The sequence below is a fragment of the Lycorma delicatula genome, chromosome 1 (genome assembly GCF_047948215.1).
Source record: "Lycorma delicatula isolate Av1 chromosome 1, ASM4794821v1, whole genome shotgun sequence".
Classification (NCBI taxonomy): domain Eukaryota; kingdom Metazoa; phylum Arthropoda; class Insecta; order Hemiptera; family Fulgoridae; genus Lycorma; species Lycorma delicatula.
Window position 1 is genome coordinate 230,457,336 of NC_134455.1, and position 26,170 is coordinate 230,483,505.

Here is a 26,170-nt window from a genome sequence, read left to right on the forward strand (position 1 = left end):
CCACTTGATCCACATCAGGACCATATCTCTTGAAATAGCAATACTTCTTTCTCCTTCAGCCATAACTATAAAAATTATATTTATTATATAATTTTTCTGTACAATTTTCTGATTAATGGACTGCATATCATGGAATATGGAAAAAATAGAGTATTGCATGTATTCTCCAGTAATATCTTTATATCCATATTTATTTATTTTATTATTTTAAGAAAAGATAAAAAGGATAACTTTTTATTGAAAACGAAGTAATGAATATTAAAACAGAATAAAATGAAATATTATGTAAATCTCTTTACCTGTAACAGGTAATTCATTTTTTTTTTAAATATTAGGTATGTTCGGTTAAGTAAAGTTACGTGTCAGAGCTCTGATGGAAATTTTTCATTTTGTAGTTGGCAATCCTGTATGAAAGGGAGGTCCAAGTGAAGAAAACAATACTGAGTGGGGCTTAATAGCTTGATTGGATATGTCAGAATCATGTCTTAACTTGAACTTTGCAATTCCTGATCCCGCCAAGTGTGAAGTGCAAGCCCTCATCTGATATCTCATTACTGCTAAAAATGTGAAGCCCATCAACACCCACTGTTTAATTGTTTCTGTTTATAGCGATGTGATGTCACTGATAAGTAATAAAGGGATTTAGGAAATTTAAAGATGGTAGAAAAAAGGAACAGATGTCGACTGTAACAGCCAATTTTTTAAATTACCCAAACGACTGATTTGTGAAGATCGCACCATTTGATTGTGGATAAACTTCATATAAAATACATCCACAAGTCAGTTGAACTGTACTGTATGAAACAGTAACCAAACATTTCAATTTTCACACTGTGCATGCAATGAGTACTGAAAATCTTAACAGAAGAACACAATGCATATAAAGTTCAATGTGCTTGGGAGTCTCTCAACTGCTAAGAGCTCAAGGATTAATTCCTCAACTCTACTGTGACTGAGGATGAACCCTAATTACACAATGAACATCAAAAAGTCATTTATGCAGTGGTGGAATACTGGTTCCCTGTTAGCAAAAAATTCAAACACACAGTCTGTGAAAAAATCATGGCAACATTTTTCTGGGATCAAAAAGGAATTTTATTTATAGATTTTTTGACTCCAGGTCAATCTATAAATGAAGACAGATAACGCTCAGCCCCATATTACACACCAAATGGTCGATCTCCTCAATGGTTTTGGTTGGGATATTCTGAACCGACCTACCCACAGTCCCAACTTGGCACCAGATGACTTTTTATCTTTCGCTCTTTTGAAAGACCATGTGGGCAGAAAATGCTTTTCAACAAAGAAGTGAAGAATGCCATATTTGAATGGTCAATGAAGATAGTGGCAGGGACATGTGACAGGAATACAAAAGGTGATATCCCAGCTAAGCAAATGCTTGGAACTGAATGGCAGATAAGTAGAAATATAGTAGTATACTTGCATAATATGTCACATAAATTTCATTAATATATGAATTTTTCAATTTTTGCGCAATGCTGCAACCTTACTTTCTGAACGTACTTAGTTTTTAATATTATACAGATAAAAAATACATTTTTTTTTCATAGCATGTAAAATATATTTTTTTCATAGTTTTTTTTTTTTTTTTACTACTTAAGATACATAAAATATTTAAACAATTATTTATATTTCTGTATTATTATAATACAGAAATTAAATTAAGAAATATATATGTAGCACACTTACATCTGTACACTTACGGCTTCAACAAGTGAACAAGAAAAAAATACAAACAAATATCATGTACATAAACCCACTTAATTGTCTGCATAATATTTCTATATCTTTATTTATTTTTTTAAGAGAACTGATAAAGGATCTTTTTATTGGAAAAGAAACCATTCATTTCAATATATTTTTACTCATATTCCCCACTTGGTTTACTTGTAAAATTTTTTATTATATATATATATATATACATATATAGTCAATTAATAATAACTTTTTTGCAATTCTGACTATTGTAAGGTGCTGATGAAATACTTTGCTCTAGAAAAAGGAAATTTGCAGGAAATGATTTGTGAATTGCTGTCCAACACATATACAAAAATGCCACTTTCTTTAACAGGACTGAATATAACTTTCCTCATTATAATGAAAAATTAATGGAAAAAATAATAACTAATAAGCATTATTGTGAAAAGAAAGGCAGTTCAAAGAAAAAAAGAGAACACAAAAAGCACTGTTTTTTCAACATTAATGTAACCACCATTCTTTTCTTCAATTGCCATTTCATGGCAATTAGTCCAAAATGACTAACCTGGACTATGCCATTATGAACAGTTATTTAAAAAAGAAAAATTGACAGTTTTTAATAACATAAGCTTCACATCTTAAAGAAATAATTAATTATTTTATTAGAAAAAGGAAAATAATACCACAACAAAAATCATTCTTATTTGAAAATTTTTCCTTTCTTTCTTTTTCCTGTTTAGCCTCCGGTTATTACCTTTCAGATAATACTTCAGAGGAAGAATGGGGATGATATGTATGAGTGTAAATGAAGTGTAGTCTTGTACAGTCTCAGTTCGATCATTCCTGAGATGTGTGGTTATTAATTGAAACCCAACCATCACAGAATACCGGTATCCACTTTCTAGTATTCAAATCCGTGTAAAAATAACTGACTTTACTAGGACTTGAACGCTGGAACTCTCAACTTCTAAATCAGCTGATTTGGGAAGACACGTTCACCAATAGACCAACCCAGTGGGTTTGATAATTCTTCCTGGATTAATTATACTTAACTCACTTTAATTATTTAGCACCTAATTTGGTGTTGCAAAGAATACTGAAAGGGCATTACCTCTAGGTGTAAAAGCAGAATACTGAGGACCTTGTTCCATTACAGCCACATCTTGTCTAACTGATGACTGTGGCGGTAAATTATTATAAATTCGTTTATAATGATTATAAACAGCAACAGACAAAACCTTCTTTGCATGTTCTTGACCTACTACATGTTTATTTAAATATTCATATATCTGAAACATATACACACTGTTTTTTAATGGTAATAAATATGTTAAAAATACTGAAATACTTTTAATTTATTAATTAGTGTGTTTCCTTATTATAATAAATTATAATTTAAATTCAAAATCTACAAGAAACAATAAGAAAGGAAATGAAACCTAAAGAATGTGATTTCATAGGATCTGTAAATCATGTATATAAAAAATATGATTGGATTATTCAAAGGATGTGCCAAAATGAACAAAATTATCCTATTTTATTTTGAGTAAACAATCATCTGATTATTCTTCACCTCTTTAGTTTTATACATATTTTTTGTTAATCTCAATTAAACAAATAATACATCCCACATACACGATGCAGTCCTACAGACTACTACATAATTCAGAACCATACCATTATTATATAATACTGTTAATAAAAAGTACTATTAAGTAAACTACTTCAGCTCTTTGTGTTTCAACTACTAAATCAATCATTTTCCTTTTTTAAAGATCAATTCCAGTTTTTTCTACGTTTAAGTTTAAGTTAAAATTAAGTTGTAAGTTAAGTTTTTACTTATAAGTTACTTTTATGTTAAGATTATCTAAATAAATACAATCAACACAGTAGATAAGTGACTTCCTTATTAAAATATAACTTTTAAAATAAGACAAAAATATAGCAACATATAGTAAAAATTACTTCTGTATCAATAAACCCACAACAATATTACTTTTGTACCCACACAATATTACTTTTTATATAAAATAATACAAATTTTAGCAGCGCAGTACTGTCATGGACTGTTCATATTATATCAATATTTTCTTTTATCACGTAAATTCAAGCTTATGTATAGAAATATGATGTGTATTATTTGAGGTAAATATGAAAAATGCCACAGAATCTTAGCTGGAGATCTGAACACAGAATCTTCTACATAAAAGAAAAAGAAACTTCCATTCTGCCATAGACAGAACATATCTAACATAGACTTAACTCATTTTTCTATACTATTTACTTATGCAATCAATTTTGCTATATGATAAACAATATCAATTTTAAAAACTATTGTTGCTCTTTTCTCAAAAAATGCTGTCATTTCTGTAAAACAGTTTGTAGCTTTTTGAATATAACATATTAAAAAGTGATTCAGCATCTTAATAATGAAACTATATTTTTATTCTAAACAATAAAAATTTTTACAATATCAGAGAGTATAATTTCTTTTTAACAATAACTAATGGACAGAAAGTTGATTTTAACAAGCCCTTAACACCTAAATCTATAGTTTAAGAAATGTGTTTTTTTACTACAACTTATTTACCCTGATAACTCCTTTTTTATACTAATTTGTAAAGGAATAAATTCTTTACAAGAATTATAGCTCCACTGCTTTATGTCAGTAAAATTTATGTTGGTTAGCTACAGTGATTTATGTCTATGTAATTTGTGATGTTTTTTTTTCACAAAATTTAAAATAAATCAACTTGACATTAATTTTTAAAGTATTTTCTCAAAAAAGGACACTTCTACCAACCTCCGAACCAACAACCGAAGGATAGTCAGTCTGCCTTTCATATAAACATTTTTTTGATAAAATCCAGGTCAGGCTTGACATTTTTCATATGCTACAAAATCCATCTAACATCAAAAAACTGAATTGGGCATCAGCCTGTTGTTTCTGGAGTAAACAAATAAACGTTTTTTTATTTTGAGATTTTTTTATCTAAATGGTCTAAAAACACAGAATATGCCTCACATGTCAGTCACAGGGTGTCTGGGCTAAAGGTATCCAAAAATAATGGCCTATAATTAAAAAAAGATAGACTCAATCGACAGGAAATATCTCCAAGATATGTTCTGAATACTCTTAAGGTCAGCGGAATATGCATGCGCAAGCAAACTGACTCATAATGCAGTAGTAATCAGTCAAGATGTGAACCCTACAACCGATGGTTCAGAGCGAAGTTTCAATCGGTTATATGTGTTCAACGGCATGTGCAAACTGAATTGAATATCAATCCACCAACATCCAAGTCTATTCATCAGTGGAATATGACTAAGAGAGACAGAAAGCTAGATTCAAAAATTGGAAATCATTCAAAAGTTTCAATTCATGATAATGATATTGTGGATCATATATGCCATGCATTCATAGCCAGTCCTGGAAAGTCAATTAAGCGGGCTAATTATGAACTAAAAATTCCTTATTCTACTGTTCACAACAATGTTCATAAGCAGCTCTGTTTGCAAGTGTACAGGTTAAAACTCCATCACGTTAAACCAAATGATCGTTGCCTACGATATCAGTTTGCTGCAGATGTAATAGAACACGTCAAAAATAGTCCTAATTATCTTGATATGTTATTTACTGATGAGGCAATTTTTCATACTTGCCGGAAAGTTAACTAGTTGAACTTGAAATACTAAAAGCCTTCATACAGTAATTAAAAATGAAAGGGACATACTGAAAATCAATGTCTGGTTACAACTGCACAAAAATGGCATTAATGGTCCATTTTTTTTTTCATGAAGCCCACTGTGATAGGAAACACGTACCTAGACATACTTAAGAATTTTGCTGTTTCTCAGATTCCTAAAGGAACATGATGGTGCTCCACCACACTTTCATCAAGATATTATCATAGACGTCCAACTACATGGCCACCTAGATCTCCAGATATCACTCCTTTGGTTTGTTTGGGGGATTTATTAAAAGTTGTTTGTACCAAAGAAATGTTTGAGATTTGCATGATTTAAAACAGAGAACTGTTGAAGCTGTTGTTCAAATAATGTTGCAGATGACCCTAAACACCCTGGTAAGAGTTAGATTACCATCTAAATGTCTGCTGAGCTCAAAAGGTGTACACACATTGAACTTCAGTTGTCTACATTCAAACTTTGTGAGTTGCTATGTTATTAAAAAAAAGATTAAATTAATTAACTGAATCTCTTAATATAAACTGTTTAGCCCTGGAGAGGGTGTTCGGACTAATAAAAATGATATCTACTCTTCTATCCTTGTGATACAAAAGAAACATAAAATTTTTGATATACCATTACTCAAAAAATTAACATTTCTGGACTATTGATTATTTGAACTTTTGTCCCTATTTATGGCAGAAACACTCTGAATCACTATTAAAAACAAAAAAAAATTAAAATCCCAAGGGTAATCAGATCAATTTTAAAATAATCAAATATACAGGGTGATTCGAAGAAACGGGAAATTTTGAAAGTTGTGTTGGTAGCCGTGGGCGATTGGTACCACTTGATAAGTGGCCTCTCTTACCTAACCTGCCATTTAGTTGTCATGGATCCTTGAAGTGGTGCACAACGTGCATTTGCTATCAAAGCGTTTTACAAAAACAATGACAGCGTGGAGGGAGCGCGTGGAGAATTTCGCCGTCATTTTAATCTGGGATGGCACAACCGTGTTCCATCAGCACATGCAATTAAAACATGGATATCTAATTTTGAGGAAACTGGTTCGGCAATGAAAAAGAAACCTCCAGGCTGTGAGGGAACCGTCCGTACACCACAGAATGTTCAAGCTCTACAAGATGCTGTCACACGAAGTCCACATCGGTAAATCCGTCATCTCTCAGCATCTTTAGAAGAATGTTAGTGAAGGACTTGCAATACCATCCATACAAGTTTCAGATCGTCCAGGAACTTAAACCGAACGATGCAGTTGTGTGAGCACAATTCTGTAATGTAATGCTTCAGAAGATAAATGATAACGAAGAGTTTGTTCACGAGCTGTGGATGTCAGACGAAGCGCATTTCCACCTCAGTGGATTTGTTAACAAGCAAAATTTCAGATACTGGGCACAAGAAAATCCTACGCAGCTACACCAGCGTCCGTTGCACAGCCGTGTGGTATGCTATGTCATCTTACGGTGTTATATGCCCTTATTTTTTTGAGGATGACAACGGTCTTGCGATTACAGCGACGTCGGCTCATTACGTAGCCATGCTTGAAACCTTTGTTGTGAAACAATAAAAGAGATTTCCACCAATTCTTAACACAGCCTGGTTTCAACAAGATGGAGCAACGTCACATACTGCATGAATATCGATGGCAGCTGTACGCCGATTGTTTGGACAACGTGTCATTTCACAAAATGGTGACTTAGATGGCCTCCCAGATCGCCTGATTTCTCAGCTTGCGATTACTTTTTGTGAGGTCATCTTAAAAGGAAAGTGTTCCACAGTAGACCTGCTACAACGGAAGAACTAAAGGCAAAGATCTGAGAAGCAATTGCAAAAATTCCAGTTGAGATGTTACGTCAAACCATGAACAATTTAACGAAGAGACTTTGTGAGTGTTTACGTAGAAGAAGAGGTCACCTGCAAGATGACATCTTTAAAAAATAAACTAAAATATATATTTCCTAAAATGGCAACATTTGTACAATTACATGAAATAAAATTCATTTTGTAAATAAAATTTTTCATTAACGTTATTTAATTTTTTAAATTTCCCGTTTTTTTTTCAACCTGTGCATTAAATAAAACGCATTCAAAGTATAACAATCTTATTTGTATTTACACAAATCTAATTGTCTTAACAATGTTTGAAAAGAGTTTCATAAGTAAAAAGATATAAACTTACTTTTTTAGGAGGAGGTGGTGGTTTGCGCAATACACCAGTTTTATAATCCTCTCTAGCATTATCTTTAAGACTACGTTTTGTGTCTAGCTCTGACAATACAACAAAGAAATGAAGACATTTCTCGCATTTTACAAATCGTGATGATGCTGTAAAAAAAATTATTCCTTTTACAAGAAGATTAATAAATAAATTATTATTAATAAATATACACATAAAATTGCACAAACATACACACATGAGTAGTGACTGATGTGAATTCACACAAGAATATAAAATGAGAACAAAATGTGGTACAAAGTGGCAGGTGCTGCCATCTTGTAGTCTTATTCGCTTACTACAAACATTCCAAAACTCATTGACCCACCACCTCTTACTTTCTGTCATTGCTTTTTTTTTTATGAAATTGAGTATGCTTGCTATGTCAACATGTCTAAAACAACATCCTGAGATTGAATTTTTAACTGAGGAAAACATGAAAGTGACATTCATCATTGTCTAAATGCCATTTATGATTATGAAACTGTTGATTGAAGTACTCTTAAGTATATGGGCAATAAAATTCTGTGCATTAGAAGCTACAGTATTGAGGATAATAATATTGGATTTCTTTCCATAATATTGGATTATAATTTAGGTATTTCAACAACTAATTCTAATTTACATACCCAGGAAATGTTCTTGTTAATTTGTATATTATTATTTAGCAAACAGCATTTATTTAACTTAAACAGAAATATACTTACCTTTGGTCAATAAATAAAAATAAAAAAAATTTTTTTTGAGCCCTCGCAAGAGAAAATAAAATAATCAAGGATAGTACAGGCAAGTATGACTGGGAATACAGAAGATGTCAAGAGGATGCATTATATGGTAGTACTGCAAAAGAGACTACAAGATAGGTGAGATGGAAGAGTATAAATAAGTAAGGAGAGAAAACTTAAAGGATTTTGTTTAACAGAAGTGATAGCAAGGATGCATTATATGGTAGTACTGCAAAAGAGACTACAAGATAGGTGAGATGGAAGAGTATAAATAAGTAAGGTGAGAAAACTTGAAGGATTTTGTTTAACAGAAGTGATAGCAAGGTAGGAAGAAGACATGGAAAAAATTTAAGTAGAACCAGCAGTAAATTGGTAGTTGGTTCTGCAAGGAAACTGCACAACATGATGATGAATTACTTAATGAAAGCAAAAAAGCATTTTCATGGAGTAGTATACATTTTAAAATTTCAATTCTTACTCAAGTGAAATCTAGCTAGGACGACCAGCCCCGGTTCAAGATGATTTTGGTCTTTTGTAGAGGTGGTCAGCTCAAAGAACATGACTGTTGGTATAGCCATAATAATTTTTTAAAGGTGTGACCATAATAATTCTCATTAAAGGTTTATAGAAATAAATATTTTTAATCAAAAATGTAACTGGAAATAGTTATCAAATTCCTTTCAGTAAAAATTGCATAAATTTAGTCAAACGACATATATATTACTGTAATTAGATGAAAAATTTGGTTGGTGACAATAATGAGAAAAACACATTAACAAAATTATGAAAGAGGTTCTCATAATAAATGTCATAAAGTGGAAATAGATGTCAAATAGAAAAGTAAATAATGTAAACAAGGATGTGATTAATTTTATATTTTAAACAAATGACGTGCACATTGAAAAATACTGTAAATACCAAATAAGCATTTAACACAAATTTTGTTTATTATCTCTAATAATGCTTACTACTTGAAGTATTCATTCAGTGAAGTCTGCCTACTTGACTTTTTTTGTTTAATCACTTCCTTTTCTAACACAATTTGAACTTGATAAAGAAAGTCCACAATTTTATTATTACCAAAATTATGACCTAATTGTTTTAATTTCTTGACACAATTTAAAGCATCATCTAAAGGATCAGCTGGAATTTCTTCAACTTCTTCCATCGTAGTCTCTTCAACGTCTTTTGAAGTGGAAGCATTAGCATAGCATGCTTATCCAAAATTTCTTTCTCCCAATCATTTTCATCATCAACCTCTTTGTCTTCAATAAAGTAAACATCAATGTCAATGCAATCTGCTGATCTAGTTCTAAAACTTCATTTTCAGTTTGAATTGTACTTTCTTCACTCGTAATTTCTTTCTCAGGTAACTGAAAATCAATCCAGCTTTCTTAAAATACTTTTATACCATGTTTTTGTCTAAACTAATCTATCTATGCTTCCTTTACATATTCCACTATATCCATCAAAGAAATTTTTTAATCAAGTCATCTACATTTTGAACTCAATCGATAACTGCTATGAGGGTAGTCATTTTTCAATGGCAGTAAAAAAGTTTAAACAACTGAATTATTCCAAGATCTAATGGCTATTATTTAATTTAGCAGGTAAAAACAATAAATAAACTTGACTTAATGACAATTTTGGTGACATGAGACATTGTCCAAAATTAGCAGCACTTTTCCGTATTTTTTTTATTTTTTCAATGAAATTTTCAATCCAACAAGTGAAAATTGAACACATCATCCAAGCCTTTCAATACTGTTCTACTTTCAGTTTGAACAAATTGACATTGTTGAAACACCTTTGTCACAGCAAATTGTTTACTATTTATTGAGATTCTTTTTCTCCTATAGAACTGACACACACATCGTTACTGTTATTTTTTGTTTTGCTTCTTAGTATCATATGGTTTAGTAGTTTTGAACATCAATGACAGTTGGTAAGACTCAATAAAAAAGTCCTGTTTCATAACATTGTAAATCTCCTTGAGAATGTAGTGTTTTATTAACGATAGCAACTGTTGTAACCCAATCTGCTACTATGTTTTCACTGACAGATCCACTTTCATCACACAAGTCTTATAAACAATATTGCTTTGGTAACAGAATTTTTCCAACCAACCACTCACTGCTTACAGTAAATTTCTTGATTTGAAGTTGATAACGTGTTGCTTTTTCAAGGTAAAATTTTACTTTGAAAAGGTTTACCGCTGATAGGTAATTTTCGTGCACAGGCACCTTCAAACCAAGCCAAGTTTCCTTTTTTGTATTTTTATTAGAATTTTTAAATCATTTTTATTTTAAACTTTTTTTTTCAAATTTTTTCAATTTTTATTTTACCAGAATTGTATTTTTCCTCAAATTTTCTTTGTGATAGAACTTTGTGTCACTTTTTCTTTGCGTCAAAACTGAAGTTCTGACTTCCAGAATTGAAAATCAAAACTGAAGTTTGCAGACATCTGATTCATCTCGGTTTGCTGCCAAATAGCTAACAACAGAGATAACAATGTTTTTGTTTGCCTATGCAATGTTAGAAGAGTGCATTTTCTAAAGCAGGCTACGATAAACAGCTTGGGCATACATGACTGTAAAAATAAATGAATAAGCAGTGTATTTTTGTACATGACTTAAAATCACATTTACAAATCTTATTTTCTTTTAATTAAATTTATTTTTGTAAATGATTGAAAAGTATTTGTATGAGAATTCATAATTTGTAACCAACATTTAGTATTATACAAAAAAGAATCAACGAATGAGTGGTTGCATTCAATGAATATTTGATGGTCTTGGTTGAATTGAATTAGGGAGTGGTCATCCAACATCATCAGTACTGCAATTTATTTACATTCTAAGAAATACTGGTCTTTGATAGAGGAGGTCGTCTTATATAGGTGGTCTCTTATGAGATTTCACTGAATTTACTTTCACTTCATGTCTTGTTTTAGTTTATAAGCACCAAGACAATTTATTCATTTAATTGTTATATGAGAGTTCTCTAAACCTTATAATTAATAAATTTCCCTCTCTAATTCACAAAACCTTGGGGTCAATCCATTTGAAGTGACCAAAGGGTAGTTGCTTGACCAATTCAAAAAAAAATTGAAACTTACCCACTTGTTTCCTACAAGTCTCAGGACCATAAAACTATTTTTTATGTTTTATTTAAGCAGTTTACCTGTAGCAGCCATTTTTGTTACAGTACACAAACCTATTTTTGTGATTGTAAGGGCTTAAGGAAAAAATCACAACTAAAAAACCTATTGGTACTGAAAGGATGAAACAAAAAGCAATTTATTCATATTTTCCCAGAGTAAAAAATTAGTCCAGTGGCTTATTTACCTATCTCTCTTCTTTTTATGAAAAATTACCAATAAAATTGAACATGAAAAACTGTGAAATTTCTCTTTTGGTAATTTTTTTCAAGAAGAGGGTAGGCATACACAGTTTGAATTATTCTTTTATATGAAGGTGTATGTTAGTAGTTTTACCATAAATAATATTGATGGTTATGTACCTACTCCTAAATTTTAATGAATTTTTAAAAACTAATTTAAAAAAAATAATTCAAATTTTGGCTTCAAATAACTCTGATAGGACTGGTAATAAAAATCTCAAATTTGCAATCAACTTATAGTGTTTTTGTAGATGTTTATGGCAAATAAAAACGTTTCTTGTGTTTTGAACTAATAAAAAAGTAATAACCTTTCAAAAATCATGAAAAACCTGTTAAAAGCAATACCATTTTGGCTCACTAAATAAGTGCTCAAAAGGGGTTTTTCTTGACTTTAAGTATTTTTATACTTATTACTATAGTTGAAATAGACTTGTTTGAACCCGTCAATTGCAGTGCTCATGTTATAATAAGCACTTGAAAGTCATTTCCAGTTGCCAGGAAAATTCATGTTGTAATATGCTTATTTATGATAGCTGCATCATTTAGCTTTGCAGTTACAGACTGGTCAGTCTGACATTGTCAATGACCTGTTCACATCTTTACAGAGTGTCTCAAATTTCATCCATTTTCTGGAAGCGTTTATTAAATAAATATGTTTTACTAAATAATAATACATTTGCAAATTTTAAAATCAGTTAAATTTTTACATTATTTTCAAGTAATTTCACATAAAACAATGGAAGAACAATATTCCATAGGAATTTATTTAAATGAAGAGTGTCATACATAAAACAGTGAATGGTATAGTGCCAAAAGAACTCCTTAAAATTTGTGAATTTAGTGATGAAAACCAACAACTTATTTTTTTACATGTTACTTCAGATGTTACTAGTGTTTGTAAATATTATGAAATAAGTTTTTATCAAAATTCAGTCACCTGTACAGACAGTTCTGTTGTGACCCTTTGAGAACTCATAAAAAACAGTTAAGAAACACTTAAGACAAATAAATAAAATTAGAGCAAGCTGTTAAAGAATACATTTTTCCAAATTTAAATTTAGTTCCTGGAAAGCCTCTTTGTGTTAACTATTTCAATAGTATTTTTTCTCAGCAGAACAAAGAACTATGCCTTCGCATAGTTCTTTGTTATAGAACAAAGAGCAATACATTGCCCCACATCAAGATATTGAACAATTGGATGCTGCTTGCAGCATTTTGGGTGTATCACCTCCATCAAAATTGAAAAAATGAAGCACGGATTCAAAGGCCATCAGCATTAAAATTTAAAGTAAATAAGGTATCTGAAAAATTAAAAATGAATCTTGAATTGTGTTTTGAAAAGTTTCTGAAAATGAAAATCCATCCAGCTCAACTTTTTTCACATGAATATGATGATGTTATTTTAAAACTAAAAGAAAAATGTGTTCTTGCTTCTAAAGAAGATAAGGTTAAAATTATGTTTACTTCCCCAATCATGGACCAGATCTAAAATAATATCATAGTTCAATGTGTCTGAGCATTTGGTTAGACTTACTAGAGAATTAGTTAATGAGCAAGGCATTCTACTGGAGTTAGGTAAAAGACATAAAACAGAAATTAATAACGACACAATAAAAAAGTAGTGTTATTTTATGAAGATGACAATAATAGCAGGATACGTCCTGGTAAAAAAAAAGGGATTGTGTTATGTTAGCATGCGTGTTGATAATGTTGAAGTACATAAGGAAAAGTGACACAATTTCAAGAGAATTATCAGAGATGTCACAGCTGTTGTGGTTAACCACACTACATAATAAACTTTCATTGCTACAAAAACAGGCTATTTCATTGAAGACTAATTAAAATTTTGCTACAATTTATTTTTAAAATGAAATGAAAAATATAAAAAAAATAAAAATAAAAATGAATTCTTGAAAAAAAAATGTATGCTACATGAGATGAGCTACATAAGCTACTAGATGTAAGCTCAAATCTCAGTTTGGGTAAGTTTTACAAGCATTTTTGAATCAAAATTTTATTATGTTACTGGTATTGGTTAAGTTATTAAATTATGACCTATTATTAATAGTTAAAAAAAAAACTATTTTAAAAATATTGAAAACGTCAATTTCAACAACATAGGAGCTAAGTATAAAAAATATAAAAAATGTAAAGTGCAAAAAAACAAGAACCCACTTGAATACTTATTTAGTGAGTCAAAATGGTTATAACTTTTTTATTATTGCAAAACACAAGAAACATTTTTATTTGCCATAAACATCTACAAAAACACTGTAAGTTGATTGCAAATTTGAGATTTTTATCACCAGCCTTATGAGAGTTATTTGAAGCCAAAATTAAATTAAAAAAAAAAAGAGTTTTCAAAAATTCATGAAAACTTAGAAGTAAGTATATCACCATTAATATTATTTATGGCAAAACTACTAACATATACCTACATATAAAAGAATAATTCATACTGTGTATGTCATCCCTGCCTCTTGAAAAAAATGACCAAAAGTGAAATTTCACAGCTTTTTACACGTTCAACTTTATTGGTAATTTTCTCATAGAAATAAGAGAGATAGGTAAATAAACCATTGAACCAATCTTTTACCTTGAGAAAATTAGAATAAATTGCTTTTTGTTTCATCCTTCCAGAACTAATAGGTTTTTAGTTTTCATTTTTTCCGTAAACCCTTACAAACACAAAGATAGGTTTGTGCACCATAACAAAAATGGCTGCTACAGGTTAAATAAAACTGCTTAAATAAAAAATTAAAAAAAATAGTTTTAAAATCCGAGAGATGTAGGAAACAAGTGAGTAAGTCTCACTTATTTTTTTTTTAATTGGTCAAGCAATCAGCTTATGTTTTTTTTTGGGACACTTAAATGGATTGACCCCTTGGTTTATGTAAATAAACCAAGGACCCCTTGGTTATGGTAAATCTTTTGTAAAAAAAAAGAATACCTTTTAAGATTATATTTTATTTTTTGTAATCTTTTGTCATTCATGATATTTTTAAAACAGTAAAATTTAATAATTTATCAAGAAATTATTTGGGAAAATGTAACTAACTTACTGACAAATGTTTCAACATGTGTACATGGTTCACCACATTTAGGACATATAAGACTGTTGCCATCTTTTCCTTTCCCATCACCTGACCCAGCAGATTTTTTACCACTGCTAGTTGTGTTAGAACTACTGCCAGAAGAAGGTGGTGGAGGTGGTGGTGTAGTGCCACCTTTGCCACCAGAAGGGGAATCTGATTCATTCACAATGATTCTCATTGATGAAAGCATTCCCGTAGTAGCAGTTAGTGCACGACAAGTCATCAATGATGTCTCCCGCAATAAAAAGAAACAAGATGTACCTAAAAAGATGAAAGCATAAAATTTAAAACCATTATTAAATTTAAAAAAAATGAAATAGGTTTAAACTAGGAAGAAAAATTATTGCTTGCAATATTTATATTTAAGAGCAATTTTCACAGTACATATTTAACATCCAATAATATACTGAGAACAATGAAAAATTAGTTATCTCATAAGGTATTCACATACTACTACAAAATGTGAACATTACTCTTTTAAGGTGTCTCATAAACAAGACACTACAGACACAAGTTTTCCATTCCTAATTCAACACTATACAATAGCATAAGATTATGTATGGTTTCTGTAACTATTAAATACGATGGTTTCTGCAACTATTAAATCTGTAACAGACTTATAAAACCATTTTCCTGTAATATCAGTCTTTGAAAACACAGCACATGAAATTTAATATAAAAAGGTGATCCTTAAAAGTAAATAATTTTACAAACTTTGTTCATACCAACAAATGTTTCAACATCAATGTTCAGTTTCAGTGGTTTTAAAAATATGTTAGTTTTTAATGTAAAACAATAGTTCAGACTCTGTCATCTTTACAATAAAAATGTTTTCTTAAAAACTTTTACGACATTTAATAATAAAGATTTTGTACATTCAACGGTATGCTATTGAGAAAATCATTCTTTTAAAATAATAAAGAAAATATTCTTAATTATTTTGTATGAAGAAATGTGCAGAGAACCTCCCAGTAGACTGATGTGTAATGTTTAATAAAAGTTAGTTTACATTCCAGTAAAACTATTGCACTCACCTGAAGGCTATCATCCAGCATCATCGAAGAAATTTTTTTGCATCACATAGTCAAACAGATGTGCTCATCAACAAACATTCTATTGAAATAACATACTGGCATAGATAGGTAGATGCTACCATGTCGTTATACCAAGGCAGCACAATACAATATAAACAATATATTAATTCATATAAATGAAATAAATCAAAAATGTATTTTTACAACACAAACGAATGTGAACAAATTAAACAAATAAATTTTCTTGAACTCACTATTACAAAAGCAACTGTCAAAAATTAAACTTTCAAATTAACCTGGAAACAAACAAAGATGAACACTCCACCAAACACAATCTCAAACCACCTAACCTCAAATAACCTATCTGTTTTAAAAATATGATCCTTAGACCATATTACATATGCAAATAAACTGAAAATATCATGAAACAACTTGATACCTAGCCCACACAAATACATATAACAGCTCTCATTACCACTTGTATACATAAATAAAATAAAATAAAAAAGCATACATGTTTGTCCTATGTGATGCAAAAAAATTTCTCCCAAGGATGCTGGAAATAGGAGAGTTCACATAATAGCCATCAGGTGAAATATAATAGTTTTTCTGGAATGTAAAGTAATGTTAATACAAAATTATTTACCGAACAATGATTTTATGTTTTACAAAAAAACTGTAATATTTTATGACGAATTAGCTCAAATTTTACACACAAAACCGATTCCTGAATTGAACTGCAAGAATAAATTCAATGATTGAAGACAAAGCAAAAATCAACTTACAAAGGTTTTTACAAAATAAAGAAGAAAAACAACATAATTTTAAATAAAATTTTTTTACATGATCTTTGAAAAGTAGTAAAACAACAAATTTTTATTGTTTACAAATTTATAAACAATAAAAAAACATGTTTAATAACAGCAACAACACATATGAGTTAATAAAACTGTTTTTTAGTGAATAAAATCACTTTACAAAATTGTTATTTAAAAAAAAATGAATAAAATGTTAAATAGTATCACTTACCCAAAAAAATAAATCGGTAACATTACAAACAGGATAGTGCATGCACATAATGCCAACTCAATAATGTAGCCATATTCCTTTTTTTTTTAACTTTTTACTTCTTTTAATAATTACTATTTTTAAAATATTTAACAAAATAAAAAGTATATAACTTTTTAGTTTAAAAATTTTCAAAAATGGTATCACGTGCTTTATTGATATACACATGGTAGTAATTACAAATTTATTAAAATAATGATTAGGCAATCATTTTTACATGATCTACATTATATCTAAAATACTAATGAATAACTAACCAGAATGCATTTTTTCCAGACATTATAAGAATTTTTTCACAATAAAATATTTTTAAAATGTGATTCAGATAGCAGTAAGTTTATAGTTAACAATGATAAAAAAAAGATAATATTGATTAAATTTTAAAGGTAACATTTCATAAACACTAATTTGAAACATGTATACTTTAGTTCTAAACAAAGAGATTTTAAAGGAACCCAAAAAGTCACAAAATAAACTAGAAAATATTAAAAATAAATAGTAATACAAATTTTCATAAAACTAAAATTGCTTCAGGAATATATATAATTCTCACTATAATTAAGGATAACCAACTGCAACACAAAATAAATTTCACTTTATAGTTCAACACATTTTAAGGATTTAAATAACTGGTCAATTTCAGCTATATCATTAACTAAGACACAGAGATTTTGTGTGCTTCTTGGAATTTTCATCATAATCCAAAACAAAGAATGTGATGACAAAACTATTACATAACATTTATCTAAGAAACAAATTGGTGATCATATTGGTCATAATCAGAGATTATAAGAAATCTATAAATAATCTGGTATGTTTAAAACAAAAATGATAAAAAATTCATTATAGCAACTGTCTCACAGCAAGTATTTCCACAGTGACAGTGTCACAGCTTATTGTCATCAACATCAGCCAACCACTCATTCTGCTAAGGCTTCAGCTATAAATACACTGGTTTCAAGAGGTAGATCATATATGTAATCTCTACTGATTTAGCAAGATGAAACCCCTTCTGAACACCCTGTTTAGAATCATTAGATGTATCAAAAATTTGTACACCTGTTGCAAAGATTGAATATTCACCGTGGAATATCAGGTAATTAGTATTTGTTCTCTTAAAGGAAGTTAGCTCAAATGAAAATGAACTTCAAATGTGCTCAAATGAAACCTAGCTAATAGTTTCCTAGGAAAAATATCTATCTAAGTCAGATGAGTGAACCTAGTAGAGTGGGAATGTTTGGTACAATGGTAAAAAACCCAATCCTTAGAACTAGATATCAGAGGATCAGAAGCTCTGTTTGTCACATTTATATGCAATGTATAGTCATATGTTTACTTATAAATAGTTTACATAGGCAATGTGAATTATTTTAAGTAAACAGAGCCCTAAAAAATCTCAAGTCTCATTTTCACAAAAGAAGGCTTGGAGGACATATTAAAAAGCAATACAGTTTTGTTTTATTCCACTACCTGTTTTGTTTTCTAACCAACAACAATAGCACTTTCTTACTAGACCAAATGCATAAGCAGCATAGACTGCATAAGCAACTATAAGGTTAAAAGTTAACCTTAAGAAAAGCAATACAATGAAAAATTAAAATCAGAGTAACAAAATAGTTTCTTAAAATCACCTAAAAAAACAGGGAAAATTTTATTCTTAGTGTTTAATAAACTTATGTGGTTGATCCATCATGAATACTTGTTTAAATATTAAGGATAATCTATACTACTGATACAAGAGTCATTCAAAAATAAACCAGAATTTTGCCACGCAGGCTGAAGATCAGTGAATTTGGTGGGGTGCTGGGGGTAGTTTGCTGGATGTGTGTGGAGGGGAGCAACTGACATGCCAAGTCTGTAGATCACATTCCTACATTAGTAGCAGAATGCCTGAGTAGGAAGTATTATCATCTGCTGTACAACTTATTATAAATAGAACTCTCACCAACAAAGGTGTCACCAACTCCAGGCACAGTTTGGAGATGCTACCCTGTCAAAAATTCTAGTGTTTGATTAGGCTAAAAAATTTTGAAATGGTCATGATACAGTGGAGAACAAAAATCATGAATGTCCAAGGACCAGCATCAATGATAACAACATTCAGGCCATTCAACACCTTATAGGAAAGTGACTGCCACATAACCGTCACTGAAATTGCATCAGAGGTGGGCATAAGGGTTGGGAGTGTGCACACAATATAGTCAGACACTTTTTTCCCCTGGGCACATAATGAAGTGTCGTTATCAGCATCCGGACATGATATTTATATACTGAGTATATATGTATCAAAAATTAACTTAAAACCTAAAACCCACTAACATAAGAACACAGAATAAATTCTATAAATGGCATAAATACCTAAAACACATACTACAGAAAACTCAAATATTTGAATATAAATGGATGGTTCTAAGAAACTGTAAAACATTTGATAACATTGTCTCATTCTTTCCTAAGATATTTCAGAAGTTAGTCTCTCTAGTTTAAACTTTTAACGCAATGTTCCATAACAGACACAATCCACAAGGATGCAGTGTAAGTTAGTTGGCAGTCACAGCAAAAACAAACAGGTTCATCAATTCCAGTCAAGATACCCATGAGTGAGCCTGGTATGCTCTCTTCAAGCTTTCTCATAGAGCCACAGAACAATGTCTGGAAAGACACCTATCAGCAGTGTCTGAAATCACTTTGAGGAAGGAGAGGGATTTTTGGACTGTATTCTGACCTGCAACGAAACATGGGTACATCACTACACCCCAGAAAGCAAAATAAGTATGGCATGGTGAATAAATGGGGAGGGGGATCAATTAAGGCCAAGAAATGCTTATCAGCTGGAAAAATTCTGGCAACTGTTTTTTGGACCCAAAAGGTGTACTGCTAATTGATTTCTTGCATAAACAAAGGATAGTATTACTGCCAGTTGTTGGATGACGTCGGACTGCTTATTGCACCAAACAATGCCAGTAACTAATTCCCAACATCATCCTTCTCCACAACAGAGGGCTGCACACAACAGCTCAGCCTTAATAAAATTCACTGGACACCTCTTCAACTATCACCACACAGTCCAGATTTGTCAACGTGTGATTTCCACATGTTTGGTTTCCTGAAAGAAGCTTTAGGAAAGTAAAGATTTAAAAATGGTACTGCAGTCAAGCACTGTGTCCACAATTGGTTGTTGGGGCAACCATCTTCTTTTTTTTTTTTGATGAGGGGGCAGGAAGCTATCTATCCGGTGGAGAAAATGTATTTCTGTTGAAGGAAATTATATAGGAAAATAAGAATTTATAAACAAATTCTGATTTATATTTGAATGATCCATAAGTGTAACACAGGCTAATAAATAACACCAACTGCTCTACTGGTTGTGAAAAAAGACTTTATTTATTTACCTCTGAACACGAAAAATGAAAATAACCAACCACTTCCTTAACAGAGACCCATTTTAATCTGAGCTTTTGGTCTGCCACTCTGTTTCAGTCATTTAAAATTTTCCTGGTTTTAAAAACTTCCGTCATGAAATTTTCATTAAAAATTTAGCTCAAGCAAAATAAATTTCTAACAATTTTGAAATAATCATTAATAGAAACAATTAACATTAATGCAATGTTCCATAACAGACACAATCCACAAGGATGCAGTGTACAGTTAGTTGGCAGTCACAGCAAAAACAAACAGGTGGATCAATCCAAGTCAAGATACCCATGAGTGAATCTGGTGTGCTCTCTTCATGCTTATGAACACTATATGCCCAATTCAATTATTAAAAGCCTTACTTATTTGAGAGTTTTGACAAACATTAACAATTATCAGAAAATATACAATGAATTTTTGGAAAATTACTCATTTAAATCTGCATTAAACATACCATTGTTATTCTTGCAACTGATGCTGCTAATCATGGATGAGAATAAAAAATCATTAATAAATCGACAAATATTGCATCTATCCTTATCTATGTAATGTCAACTGCCACATTTTTCCAACTGTTTAGTGCAATATTAATGAGGGTTAAAAGTCTGTAAATCTTTTAGTAATATTAAAGAGATTAAGTTTGAAAACTGTTCATAGAAACTGAGACCTTATGATTAATTCACCACACTAAGCTAATAACTTATGTGTGGGAATATGATAGGTAATTCTGTAGCACATGAAAAATTGCATGTCTAACAAGGATTCAAAACCCAAAATCTTACAAATGAAAAGCTTTTGGATATTAAAGATAAATTAAGATTAATTCCAATAAAATCCAAATAATTGGGTCTCTATTATGTGTATTTATTCCCAAAAGACAAAGGTAGTTTACATAATGTACTGTTCTATGAGAAGGTATATATCATTTGTTTGCTTTACAATACCAGCAACAGTTTAAAACAAACAATAGATAGTTTTAAAGCTATATTGGGAACATATTAAATGTTTAAATAACATTTGTATCAGCATAATTTCTTTTGTAGAATAAAGTTCTTACTTTATGATCTCAATAAAACTAATAAACTCAATTTCTTAAACTAGATACCACACATATTAGTCTTTCAAATGATACAAATAATGCACTAATAATTAGATGTTAAGGAACAAATAAAATAGACTACGGAATCAAATGTACATTGGACCAGTAATGCATAATTATTTTATGGCCGGCTAAAATGCTGATTAAGTATACAGCTTATTTTTGGGAGTAAAAATGTATAACACACACACACATATATATATATATATATTGTGTGTGTGTATATATATGTGTGTGTGTGTGTGTGTGTGTTTGTTTACTTTCTCAATAATAATATCCAAGAATTATAAAAGTTTTATGTAGAGATAACTTATAATTATCTAATTTAGGTTACCAGTGAAAATTTAACCTCGATAATCATTATTTCCTTCTTCATAATTTAATTTGAAAACTACGTCATCTTTCTGATCCCATTTTTTAGTATTAGGTATAAAACTCTTGAATTCTTTCAACCCTGTAAAGTCAATCAAAATATTACACATGGGCTTTTTAACAATGACTAATTCCAGCTACATAAAAATAATTTCTATCAGCCCACTTCTATGACATTACTTCCAAAAATGATTCCTCCTTTTCTTAAATCATCATAATTATGATACATTGAAAATAATAACATTCTGAGACATGTTTATATTTATGATTCAAAGTATAAAAATTCCACCCAAACAACAAATGACAGAGTTAAGCTGAATTACTTGTTACAATATTATACCTCTAGAAGACATCCGAGGATTATTTTGTATATGTTTTTTATTTATTTTCAGATATTAAAGTTACTTAATAATACAGTTATTTCAAGGAGTTAGAGCTGCCATAGATTGACATAATATACAGGTGGATTCAGGAGGAAAGGGAATTAATTTGTGAACTGATTCTACAGCTTGAAATAAGAAAAATAGTTACAGCCATATATATCTCAAAACACTGTTATCTAGATATAGTTAGCATAAACGTTTACCTGGATTTCAGTTCCTCCAGTGAAATGAGATCATAATGAAATTTTTAAGGCATTGGTGATTGATTTCTTATATTTTTAGCCAGAAAAATCAAATAAAAGAGGTCTCAGCACAGTATCTCCCATAGTACTCATTATATCCAATGCAACATTTGGTGATGAAAAATAATTTTTTTTTTTTTTAAGTACAATAATTTTATTACAAGGATGGTTGCAAAGTTCACAGCCGGATACAGAGATACCGCTAGTAGATAGAAATGGCGATTTGTAATTAATGTAATATATCCATTAGATGGCATACTAAAGAGTTTCCAACACGTCTTCTCAGTTATTTAATTGTGGTGGTTAAGAGGTAGCAGATGGGTGTTATTGTTTTGAGCAAAATGGACAAAATCGAACTTCGAACAGTAATAAAATATCTTGTTGTGAAAGTTTTGAACCTGACAGATATAAAAAAGGAATTATATTCAACATTAAATGAATCTTCTTCATCATTTTCGACAGTAAAAAAGTGGGTAGCTGCATTCAAATGTGGTTGAACCTCCATCTTTGATGATGAGCATTAAGGACATCCTGCAACCAACATGACTGATGAAAACATCGCAAAAATCCACAATGTGGTATTAAAAAATCAACTATTGAAGACAAGCGAGCTAGCAGAGACTGCAAAAATATCAGTAGACCATACTCACAATATCTTACATTAGCACTGATGAGAAAGCTATCAGTGCGATGAGTGCTGCATTGTTAACAGTTGACCAGAAACGCACCCATGAACATTTCTCAGCAGTGTTTGGACATGTTCAACCACAATTCAACTGAATTTTTGCGATATTTCATTACCGCTGATGATTTGATAATTTGGATTAATTGTTACAACCCTGAAATGAAGCAACAGTCCAAACAGTGGGTCAAAGCCAATGAAAGTGCTCCAAAGAAGGCAAAAGGTGTTTGATCAGCGGGAGTCATGGCCATTGTTTTTCGGGATGTTCGTAGTGTGGTGCTTCCACATGCACCATATTCACCAGATTTAGCTCTGAGTGATTATTTCCTGTTCCCAAATTGGAAGAAATGGCTTGGTATGTGAAGATTTGGCTCAAATGACGAAGTCATAGCCAAGACAGAACCTATTTTGCAGAGCTTCAGAAATCGCATTTTACTGAAGAAGTAAATAAGCTGGAAAAGCAATGGACTAAGTGTATTACTTTAAAAAGCAACTATGTTGAAAAATATAAAAAAATTTGGTAAGAAATTTTGTGCTTTCTTTCTTAGGCCACAAACTTTCTGAACCGTTCTTGTAAATAACTAAAAAATGCGTAAATTTTATTATCAAAACTTGTAGAAAATTAATTCTGAAAAAAAATGTATAAGTCTACAAAAAAAAAAAAAATCAACTTTTATTAAAACCAAAATGAAACTTAACAGAAAAATGATATGAATTTGTAAAAGTTAAGTACAACTGTTTTTAGTTCAGCAAATTTAGACCTTTGAAAACTTACGTTGGCAATATTAATATATGCTTTGAAATTAATTTGAATACTACTCATTGTTTTTATAAAATTGTTTTGTTAATAATAAAAATTAGGTGGTTTAATTGTTTTTGACATAATTTTGATTGTTTTAATTATTTTTGAGAATCAAGTTATTAAGTGTTTTTGTGTTTACTGTACCAAATTTTTTCCAATTCAATCTGAATTTAAATAAGTGAAATTCATATCTGAATTCTTTGTTTTGAAAAATGCCACATCTTTTCACTAACTCATGCGGAATATGCTGATATGATTATTGTGTATGGCTTTTATAATGGAAGAGCTCCAGCTGCAGTGCATGAATACCAAGGTAGGTATCGTTCTTTCTTTTTTCCTGTTTAGTCTCTAGTAATTACTGTTCAGATAATACTTTAGAGGATGAATGAGGATGTTATATATAAGTGTAAATGAGGTGGTCTTATACAATCTCAGTTCAACCAATCCTGAGATGTGTGGTTAATTGATACTCGACCACCAAAGAACACTGACTGGTATCCACAATCTAGTATTCAAATTCGTGTAAAAATAACTGATTTTACTAGGACTTGAACGCTGGAACTCTCAACCTCCAAATCAGCTGATTTGGGAAGATGTATTCACCACTAGACCAACCCGGTGGGTCAAGGTAGGTATCCTGGATGAGTAGTTCCAAATTGTAACGTATTTTATAGAATTTTTAATAATCTTCATCAGAATAGTACACTTCCCTGTGCTCATGTTTTATCTGGACATCAACCAGTACATGGTGATGAAAGGGAAAACATCCTTCAGGTGGTACAGTTCAGTTCTACAACAAGCACTTGAAGCATTTCTGCACAACTCAACAATTCCACAAAGTACAATACAGAGGATGACATTACATGCTCACAGACTGCATCTTACCATGTTCAGAAAGTTCAACACCTCCAGCTTGGTGACAACTGCAGTTTTGTCATGAATTAACAATAATTACCTCTTAACTTCATTCATACTATTTTCAGATGAAGCTACTTTTAATGTAATGCATAAACAACACATGAAATTCTCATCTGTGGTCTGGAGAAACCCCACATGCTGTAGTTAAATCAAATCTCCAGAAATTTTTTCGGTGAATGTTTAGTGTGACATTATCGACAAACAATCAATATTCATAGACTTTTAAATTGCATGTCATGAGGAGAAATTATCTGTAATTTTTAAACAATGAATTTCTTACAATGCATGAAAATTTCTCACTGGTGAAACAAACAGAGCTTTACTACCAATCTGATGATGTACAAACACATTTCACAAATAAAGTAAGACAATTTTTAGATGAAAAATTTACTAATAAAAGAAATGGATGTAGAGGGCTGGTCGGTAAAGTGCCCAACTTAGATCACCGGACTTACTCTCTTAGATTACTGTTCATGCAGATGGATGAAATGCAAGGAATACAAGCAAAAAGTAGATGTAGTGAACTGATTGCTCGCATTCCCAATGCTGTTGCACTAATCAAGGAACACAAATATATATAATTAGGTTGGCAACAGAAAGTATAAGGAAACAAGTTGAAAAGTGCGTCAATGACAATGGTCAAATTTTCGAAAATTTATTGTATATTAATAAAATAAGTAATAAACAATAGTAAGAATTTTATTTTACAGAAAATTAAAAGTATTTTAATTTTTCAAAGGTCTAAATATATTGTACTAAAAACAGCTGTTTTTAATTGTTAAAAATTTAGTAATATATTTCTGTTATGTTTTTTTAGTTAGGTTTTTAATAATAAAAATTGATTTTTCTTTTCGTACAGATACAGAATACATTGATGTATTTTATTACATCAATTTTTTCAGAATTAAATTCTTTACAATTTTCGATAATAAAATTTACGCATTTATTAATCATTTAACAAACTTAATGTACTTCAAACCTAAAAAAAGTGTTTTTTTGTCTTCAGATTTTTCTGTTTTATATTGGATATTATGAAAACTATAGGACATACAGTGTTGCGACCTGTTTTATTTGATTTTTCTTGCCAAAAAAACACAAGCAATCATCAAGTTTTCACTTATAAAATGCCTTAAAAATTTCACTATGACCTTATTATGACCTAACCGACCTGAAACCCAGCGAAATGTTTGTTAGCTGTAACTCGATAACAAAGCGTTTTCAGACGTATGTCTGTATGAACTATTTCCCTTATTTCAAGCTCTACAATCAGTTCCCAAATTATTCCACTTTCCTAC

The 26,170-nt window shown here is 30.6% G+C and overlaps 1 protein-coding gene across 7 annotated transcripts in view; it reads right to left on the reverse strand.

Moving 5' to 3' along the window:
• Window positions 1–26,170, reverse strand: part of ClpX (Caseinolytic protease chaperone subunit) — an 85,349-nt gene that overhangs the window by 36,691 nt on the left and 22,488 nt on the right. For 4 of the 7 annotated variants that reach the window (XM_075374062.1, XM_075374035.1, XM_075374044.1 and 1 more), the window contains 4 exons: window positions 21,826–21,930; window positions 14,829–15,122; window positions 7,604–7,749; window positions 2,831–3,008 (listed from right to left, as the gene is read on the reverse strand). In XM_075374062.1, the coding sequence (XP_075230177.1) occupies window positions 2,831–3,008; window positions 7,604–7,749; window positions 14,829–15,122; window positions 21,826–21,930 (723 nt within the window). The remainder of the gene's footprint in view (window positions 1–2,830; window positions 3,009–7,603; window positions 7,750–14,828; window positions 15,123–21,825; window positions 21,931–26,170) is intronic. The other 3 variants (XM_075374079.1, XM_075374052.1, XM_075374085.1) reach the window with 1 other exon arrangement.